Raw genomic sequence first — 9,147 nt, 5'->3', positions numbered from 1 at the left:
ACACATGAATAATTATATCTATAACATAAATATTATCAAATGAGTTTGACATGCTGTAAATATTGCAATTCAACAAAGTATTTGTATTTTAATTTTCCAATATATCAATATACACTATCTATAAATAAATTGGATTTTGGATGCAATAACTTTTTAAAAAAAAAAATCAACGTTATATATCAAAATAATATTGAGATTTTCAATGGAATAATTTAAATGGTTTATGATAGTAGAAAAACCTTGTTGATGCAATGGACAAAAGTGGTTGATGAGATGGTAGAAGAAGTCCCAATATTGTTCATAATGAGGCTACTGAGATAGAGCACAAGAGGAGTGGTGGAACCTTCACCAATGGCCCCTAACACACCAAAACCCATTAGAAGCCAGTCTTGGGTATCCGCATGCATGAAAATAGACCACACAGATCCATTACTACTCTTCTTCCTTCTCTCAATTCCCATTGTTACACTACCTTTTTCTCAAAAATAAAAACAACAATAATATGATTGTGATGTGAAATTAGGTTTTATTTTCTTGGCCTAATTAGATGATCATAGTGCATTTGTTTCTATGAATTTATATAGGACTTGTATTGAATGGTGTATGGAGGGGACAGAACTTATTGCAACATTGAAAAATATCTATAGCATCATGTGAAGAAAACGAGGATGATGGAGAAGGCCAGGAGCACTATCATGAATATATTTATTTATATAATACCACTTATGAATATGTATGTTATATATAGGGCAAAAAACCCATATATACCAAGGAGAGATCAAAATTACCGAAATCAGCCAAACCAGAAATTCATACCTGAATCAACCAGGACGAATTATTATGTAATTCGAATCAATAAGATTCGAATTAGACTCTCAAGTAATTCGAATTGATATAATTCGAATTACCTCCATGCAACAAATGAACGTAATTCGAATCAATATGATTCGAATTATAGTCATCCAAAAAATCATGTAATTCGAATCAATACGTTTCGAATTTACATAACCTATTTCGAGTTTAGTTAACTCGAATTACTAGGAGAAGTTTATGATAGAGAGGTTCGAATCAAGTTGATTCGAATTAGGGTTAAAATCGGTTTCCATAGTAATTCGAATCAAGTTGATTCGAATTACAACTGTTTCGGCTATAAAAGGAGTTCGAACCAAGTTCATTCGAATCAGTTTGTCTTTCTCTAACCCCACCAAATCCCAGAGAAAACGACCAACCTTTCGTACGAGTAAGAGGAGATCGCCTTTTTTTGTCGATGGGGGACGATCCGGGAAGACTTTATCGTTTGGATGGAGTTGCGCACATCGCCGGTGTCATCAACGACGAGGTTAGTGGTTTATGGTTTAGCGTTTTATGATAACGGTATTTGTTAATGGTTTTTGATAATGGTTTATGTTACTGTTAGTGGTTTAGGATAGTGGTTTAGGAGAGTGGTGCAGGCTAGTGGTTTATTGTTACTGGTTTTTTATAGCGGTTTATTTTAGTGTTAGCGGTTTAAGCAAGCGGTTTAGGCTATTGGTTTTTGTTAGTGGTATTTGAGATTGGTTTTTTTAAGCGGTTTGTGCTAATTGTTTTGGATAGTGGTTTTAGTGATGGTTAGCGGTTTAGGGGGTTTTTTGAGTTGGTGGTGTATGGTAGTGGGTTTTTATAATGGTTTTTTATAGCGGTTTATTTTAGTGTTAGCGGTTTAAGCAAGCGGTTTAGGCCAGTGGTTTTTGTTAGTGGTATTTGAAATTGGTTTTCTTAAGGGATTTGTGCAAATTGTTTTCGATAGTGGTTTTTGTGATGGTCAGCGGTTTAGGGGGTGGTCTGAGTTGGTGGTGTATGGTAGTGGGTTTTGTTAATGGTTTTTTATAGCGGTTTATTTTAGTGTTAGCGGTTTAACTAAGCGGTTTAGCGGTTTAGTGGTTAACGGTAGCGGTTTATGATAAATGTGATCATGCATCTGTTTTTGTTAATGGTATTTGCACTAGGTTTGAGTGAGCGGTTTCTGTATAAAATGTTGGTCGTTTGTTTCATTTATCTTTTACACATGACGATTTATTTTCTGCTTCCTTATGAAACATATTGTACATGTTAGTGGGTTGTGCATCTCTTCTAATTATGCGGTTTATGTACTGGCCAGCCTCGTCGTTGCATATCCAGCGTTAGGCGGCAGCAGGGGATGCGTCTTGATGAGAGGTACGTTCCGTACCTGCAGATGGCCGGATTGTACCATCTTGCGAGACTGAATGACAGATGGTTCCGACTAGACGAGCCCCTAGTCAGCGCATTCGTCGAGAGGTGGCGGCCTGAGACGCACACCTTCCACATGCCGTTCGGAGAGTGCACCATCACTCTTCAGGACGTCGCATACCAGCTGGGGTTGCCAGTGGACGGAGATTACGTTAGTGGTTGCCTGACAGACTTCCACCTTTACATTGAGGGTGGGAGACCTGCTTGGCAGTGGTTCCATGAGTTGCTCGGTGTTTTACCTCCCGAGAACCAGGTGCAGAAATTCGCAGTCAACTGCACCTGGTTTCAGGAGACATTTGCAGAGTGTCCAGACGGGGCTGATGAGGAGACAGTTAGGCGCTTTGTCCGGGCCTATATCATGATGTTATTGGGCACGCAGCTCTTTGCCGACAAGTCCGGCAACCGTATACACATCAGATGGCTACCTTATGTTGCTCGGCTTGAGGAGATGGGTCGCTACAGTTGGGGGTCGGTTGTGCATCTGTTCTAATTATGCGGTTTATGTACTGGCCAGCCTCGTCGTTGCATATCCAGCGTTAGGCGGCAGCAGGGGATGCGTCTTGATGAGAGGTACGTTCCGTACCTGCAGATGGCCGGATTGTACCATCTTGCGAGACTGAATGACAGATGGTTCCGACTAGACGAGCCACTAGTCATCGCATTCGTCGAGAGGTGGCGGCCTGAGACGCACACCTTCCACATGCCTTTCGGAGAGTGCACCATCACTCTTCAGGACGTCGCATACCAGCTGGGGTTGCCAGTGGACGGAGATTATGTTAGTGGTTGCCTGACAGACTTCCACCTTTATATTGAGGGTGGGAGACCTGCTTGGCAGTGGTTCCATGAGTTGCTCGGTGTTTTACCTCCCGAAAACCAGGTGCAGAAATTCGCAGTCAACTGCACCTGGTTTCAGGAGACATTTGTAGAGTGTCCAGACGGGGCTGATGAGGAGACAGTTAGGCGCTTTGTCCGGGCCTATATCATGATGTTATTGGGCACACAGCTCTTTGCCGACAAGTCCGGCAATCGTATACACATCAGATGGCTACCTTATGTTGCTCGGCTTGAGGAGATGGGTCGCTACAGTTGGGGGTCGGCGGCACTTGCATGGTTGTACAGGTGCATGTGCCGAGTCGCCAACAGACATGTGGTGAAGTTAGCTGGCCCTTTACAGTTACTACAGTCTTGGATATTCTGGAGGTTTCCCACTCTTAGACCATCTGGGTATGATGAGATTAGCTGGCCCCTTGCCTCGAGGTACCGTTGTTGTTTTGTATTATATATTCTTCTCGTATTTATTTTCGATTATGAAACCAATTTTAATGTTTCTCGTACGCAGATGGTCTGGTTACAATCCTGGGATTAGCAACAAGGGACCTCGGGTACAGATGGCTCGCCTGAAGATTGACTTGTTACAGCCTTGGCAGGTAAGTACGCAGAACATGTGTATTTCAAGTCATGGTTTCAGTTTATATTGTCCAACCCTTTTAATTTTTATTTTTCCAGTTCATATGGATGCCCTATAGCGCACTAGACGTCATCCAGGTTGTACATCCGGAGGTCTTGGAGCCTCGGCATATGATGTTATGGCGGTGCAGGACGTCCCTGATTTACTTTGCGGTTGTGGAGTGGCATCAGGTTGATAGAGTTTTACCTCAGTTTGGCGGCGTTCAGCCCATACCGTCTCCCGCCTTGAACATCGACTTCTTGATGTCGAAGGATGGGAGAGGAGGTGACCGTTGGTTCCCGGCACAGTACGCTGACTGGCACGTTCACTGGCAGGAGCGTGCGGAGCACATTCTACAGTTTGATATCGTCCCCGACCCCGGTCCATCACACGATTTCTTGACATGGTGGTATCAGCACGGAAAGAGGTTTCTGTCGCCGGAGATGTTATTGGGGGATCCGAGAGGTATTCCTATTCCAGATGAGGCTACGCAGAGGGGTGCAGGTCGACTTCCAGATATGGACCGGGTCGAGGACGTTCCCGACAGACGTCGTATTGAGCGGAGAGCTCAAGTTGGGACACGTCGTAGCCAGCGGGAGTGGATCGGGGCGGATCTTGCTATGGATGACGTCGAACCCCCAGTTAGGGGTGGCGGGAGAGTTCGTGGTCGTGGAGGCAGGAGGAGAGTGGGTGCTGCTAGAGAGGGTGCCCAGATGCCTATGGGAGGTGATGTTGCGGGGGTTGATAGGGCCCATCGGGGCGGACATGAGGGTGGGTCGGGTGGATCTGGTATGGGAGATCCGACGACACACACTGATGCTGGGCTTGGTGGTGGAGGTCTTGGAGATTACTTCGTAGGTGTTCCCGGTGATGATCATACCCTCCAGGAGAGTACTCCATGGGTGAGTCCGAGCTCGATGTTTGGAGACTTGCTTGCTAGTGATGGCATTGTGGCCGAGTTTGGTGGACCGCATTTCCTTGAGGATATCCGGACCATCATGCAGGAGGATGAGGCAGCAGCCGGACGGGTTCAGACGACAGGGACACAGCCACCCCTGGATGTAGATCTGAACGAGCCTGCCACGGTAGCTCCCCCGCATCCTTTTGCCATGGGTGGGACCCCAGCATCGGCCCAGACTGTTGGGTCACATTCAGTTGCCGGCCCGTCATCATCCAGACCCCCGGATGCTGCGCGTGTGACCCCGATACAGCCAGTTCCGGATGACAGCGACGAGTCTATTGAGGATGAGGAGCCACTTATACGGAGGAGTTTCCGGACACGGGTGCCACGCCGTTGCGGCACTGGATCGCACCTATTTAGATGATTTGTGGATAGTGGTGTATGTCATGTTGTTATATTTATACTGTCTACCTTATTGGTTGGTTATCTTTGTTATTGTATGTATGACTAGTGCAAATGCCACGGGGAGGATGTTCGAGTTTCCGTCCTGTGCAATGGCGACTAGCAGTGTTCCCCCATACTTCCCATATAGATGGGTCCCATCAATACTCACCAGAGGCTTGCAATGACGGAATGCCTGGATACAAGGGGGGAAAGTCCAGAACAGCCTATGAAAATAAACTTGAGACTCGTCAACCTATCCCCCAACTCGAACAGGGCAAGTCCTGAGGACGGCTACAGTGCCAGGCATCGTCAGCTGAACTCCTAAAACCCACCTAGGGAGCTCGTTGTACGACTCGTCCCAGTCCCCATATATGACGGCAACGGCCTTCTGCTTCGCCATCCATACCCTCCTGTACGTTGGCCTGAACCCAAATTGTGCGACCGTGGCATTTTGAAGCACCTTGATGTTCACAGCTGCATCAGCCCTAACCATCGGCATAATGAAGGTGGATATCACATGGTAGTCCAAACTCCTATGGTCGCTGGAGATGGAGCTGGCGAGACATGTATGCGGACCATTGTATCGCTTCACTTCCCAGATACCCTTCCGCTGTCGGAGACTCATCCGAATGAGCCATGTGCACCCATTCCCAAACTCAGAACACTTTCCCACATACCTCCGATAGTCAGACTCAACGACCTTGTACTGGACCCCTCGGCGGATACTGTACGTCTTCACATTGAACAGCGCCTCATCTTTATCCTGAAATTGTTGGCCAACCTGAAACTCGTTCACACCGGCAGACCCCTCGGTATCTCTAGCGCCAAATCCTGAGGGCAGCAGAGCATTTTCGTCCTGCCGCATGGCATCCAGGTCCAACGAGGAAAAATGGGGTGGATACTGCTGTGTGCCAGAACTAGATCCACCTGTAGCCCTTCTCGGAACAGTAGTTCCAACATCATCGCCGCTTTCATCAGCGATCATATCCGGCTCCACGTCATCGTCATCTGGATCATCAAACAAACCATCACCAACACCAGCCGGTGTGGGACAATGTACCTCGGTGGGAATATGTTCCCCATGCCGAACCTCATCTCCAACATTCCCGCCCAGATCTACGGCAAACGAAGGGGACGCAACAGGCTGCATTGGTGGCTCATACACAGGAGCAGAGGACGAAGCAACAGCAGGTCTCGAGCTCGACCCGGCAACTGCGGCTATAGTATTCGCATTCCGGTTTGAACCACCCGAGCTAGATACCACATCAACCAACTTAGCCAACAACTCTGGTGTCCTTACCTCGGGAAACTGCCTACGACAAAGAAACATAACCTGCAAGTCCTCGTTACTGCCGATTGTGGAACAATCAAACTTCACGGTGTCATGGAGCACCGCTGTTGGAATGCGGTAGAAAAACTTCTTGACCCTTTTAACTCCTTCGAGACCAAGCTTATCCAGCACACAGCTAACAAGAGCATCGTAGGTGGTTGTTGGCGTCACGATAATACATAGTGGATCCTTATCAGTGAACTTCACCCCGGATCGAGTTTTTCTCTTAATCGACCCTCTATAATGTACCAACACTAGGAAACTCTCCTCACTAGCCATCTCCCCACTTTGTTCACAGCATCATGAGTTCACAGCACATATATATAGCCCTGGTTCGTGCTATATATATATAATTCGGAACAATTTGTTTCGAATTATCACAACCTAGCCTAGTAATTCGAACTAACTAAACTCAAGTTTGTTACTTATAATTCGAAACAATTTGTTTCGAATTATGTTGAAACACAAACTAACCTAGTAATTCGAATTAATAAGACTCGAATTCTTCATATATATTTCGACACAACTTCATTCGAATTACCTTATGTTCTTACCTTCATAGTAATTCGAATCATATTGATTCGAATTACTTTAACTCTTGCTTGCATATAATTCGAATGAAATCAATTCGAATTACTTGAGATCATAATTCGAATCTTATTGATTCGAATTACATAATAATTGGTCCTGGTGGATACAGGTGAAGATTTTTGATTTGGCGGATTTAGGTAATTTTGATCTCTCCTTGGTTTATTTGGGTTTTTTACCCTTATATATATTTGGAGGAAAACGTATTTACAACATATTTGAAAAAGCTAAGTGACACTATTTATTAACCATTTAAGTTATTCATGTTTGATATTGGTTGTTTTTTTTTTAATCAAAAGCTCAACACAATAAGGTGAAACAACAAAGCAAATAGAACAAGATAAGAAAACTACGAGTAAATCCTGACATATCCGACAGTACTATCAACAACCAAAAAAAGAGTCCAAAATCACTCCACTCTTATAGCTACTAAAGTCCTAATCGACCTGATAATTATTCCCGCAATACTTCTTGATTTTTGAAGATTCTATCATTTTTTTTTCGGTCAAGAAACTCCAAACAATAACCAAAAAAATTAAACAATCACCTATTACATTCTTCTTTTTCGAAAAATGCACTTATTCAACTCTCAAAAAGTTGTTTAATAGTTCTTAGAATATACCATGATTTATTATAGACCAACAACCAAGTGCACCACAAATTCCCTAATTCCACCCTCCAGTTGTTGTATCCTCAACTCAATATCACCAAACTTCTCCTTATGCCATATACTCAAAGGTACCGTCAAATCCGCCAACATTCAAGTAAAACGAATCTCTCCTAAATCCCGCCATTCCTCCTTCGCCATTCTAAGAAGATCCTAAAGTGTGAACAAATTCAATTCTTCCCATAGAGTACATTGTTTTTCTCTTGTACACAATCCTCTCTCCTTTTAGTAGCAGTTATCCAACCTAAACATCATATCATCCTATATAAACGATACACCTCTAGAAGCACCTTCAGCACTCACAATTTCAACCCACTACACCATTTTTCTAAACTTGTGTTACATCAAACTTAGTAACCACCTCTTTTTTTATTTCTATCAATCCTAACATGTTCACAACGTCCTCCCGCTTGAGTTGTTTATTATTATCTTAGGAGTCAAAAATTGTTTATGATGATCTCATTTGATTTTTATGAGAGAATGACACTTCTTTCTTTTACTTTTTGAACAGATCATTTAATAATCAATTATATGGTAATAGAGTAATAGTTATATAATTGACATGAATCTCGAACAAATAACAAAAAAAATTATCATGAGTGTGTAGATAAAGTGGGCGGTTGCACTCTTCATTGAGTTTTAGTGTAGACTTATCCTACAATTGCGCTGCATCGTTGGTGATGGCTGATTTTTGTAGTCTATTATTCACGTTATTTAAATTTTTTATTGTCTATCCAACAGAACAGTTGTATTAATTGTATTTTATATGTTTTTGGTCACACTTGCTTACGTTGATATTTGTAATATTTGTGTTGTTTTCTTGATATTTTAGTTTTAATAGTATTTTATGTTGTGTCTTTTGTGATGTGTGTGGTCTTATACTCGAGTCTCCTTAATTCATTTTTTATTTGATCTTTGTGAGGGTTTAAACTATTGAAAAGAAAAAAAATAGCAAAATAAAAATGAAACAAATAACATTGTCGGTCTATATTTATCTTAAGAACAAAGCATCCCTCCATAATTTAAAATTCTTTATCGGTCATCAATCATTCAAATAACTAGTTTTTACACCGAAATAGTTTTGTCATATTTTAAAATTTTTAAAAATATTATTGTTGTATCTATCCTTTCGTTATATTTTTGTTAATGGCTAAACTTTTTTATGACATTTTTATTAGTTCACTCTTATGATAATAATAATAAAAATTTACAATGAAGTGATTGATCGAAGCATGAAAATGAAGGTTGGTTGGGCAAAGATGCGGTGCCTCTGGTCTTCTGGAGACGCATATATCCCAAATATGGAGAGTGCTATCACTGTTCTTGATAACACAATTTGCAGCTCAGTCGCCTCACTTCACTTCTTTATTTATTTATTTGTTATTATTGAGCATTAATTCAGAGTCTTGGAATTGTCAACATTCAAAGAAAAAAAAATGATAAAATATGTTCTTTTAGAAATTTTTTTATCTATATTGGAATACAATGTTTAAATAATTCATTTGTTTTTTTTTTTTTTTTTC

General features: G+C 42.3%; 3 protein-coding genes across 3 annotated transcripts in view; 1 reads left to right on the top strand and 2 right to left on the bottom strand.

Moving 5' to 3' along the window:
- Nucleotides 1–1,863, bottom strand: part of LOC107636829 (ABC transporter B family member 15-like) — an 11,097-nt gene extending 9,234 nt beyond the window's left edge. Inside the window, exon 1 of the mRNA XM_021121544.1 lies at nt 240–1,863. Coding sequence (XP_020977203.1) covers nt 240–461 — 222 coding nt within the window. The 5' untranslated portion in view covers nt 462–1,863. The remainder of the gene's footprint in view (nt 1–239) is intronic.
- On the top strand, nt 2,729–5,067 carry LOC110271187. Its single transcript, XM_021121543.1, has 2 exons — nt 2,729–3,504; nt 3,587–5,067. Exon 2 carries the CDS (start codon nt 3,763–3,765, stop codon nt 5,017–5,019), a length of 1,257 nt encoding a protein of 418 aa, XP_020977202.1. The 5' UTR covers nt 2,729–3,504; nt 3,587–3,762; the 3' UTR covers nt 5,020–5,067.
- Nucleotides 5,068–9,147, bottom strand: part of LOC107636830 — a 17,200-nt gene continuing 13,120 nt past the window's right edge. The window contains exons 2-3 of the mRNA XM_016340307.1: nt 5,335–6,489; nt 5,068–5,232 (exon numbers count right to left, since the gene is read on the bottom strand). Coding sequence (XP_016195793.1) covers nt 5,068–5,232; nt 5,335–6,489 — 1,320 coding nt within the window. The remainder of the gene's footprint in view (nt 5,233–5,334; nt 6,490–9,147) is intronic.

The sequence above is a fragment of the Arachis ipaensis genome, chromosome B04 (genome assembly GCF_000816755.2).
Source record: "Arachis ipaensis cultivar K30076 chromosome B04, Araip1.1, whole genome shotgun sequence".
In the NCBI taxonomy this organism is placed as follows: domain Eukaryota; kingdom Viridiplantae; phylum Streptophyta; class Magnoliopsida; order Fabales; family Fabaceae; genus Arachis; species Arachis ipaensis.
Note: the sequence above shows the minus strand (reverse complement) of the source record. Positions and strands in the feature narration are given on the sequence as shown.

Excerpts from the sequence above, each read along its gene's own strand:
- LOC110271187 (XM_021121543.1), top strand. The coding sequence starts at position 3,763 with ATGCCCTATAGCGCACTAGACGTCATCCAGGTTGTACATCCGGAGGTC.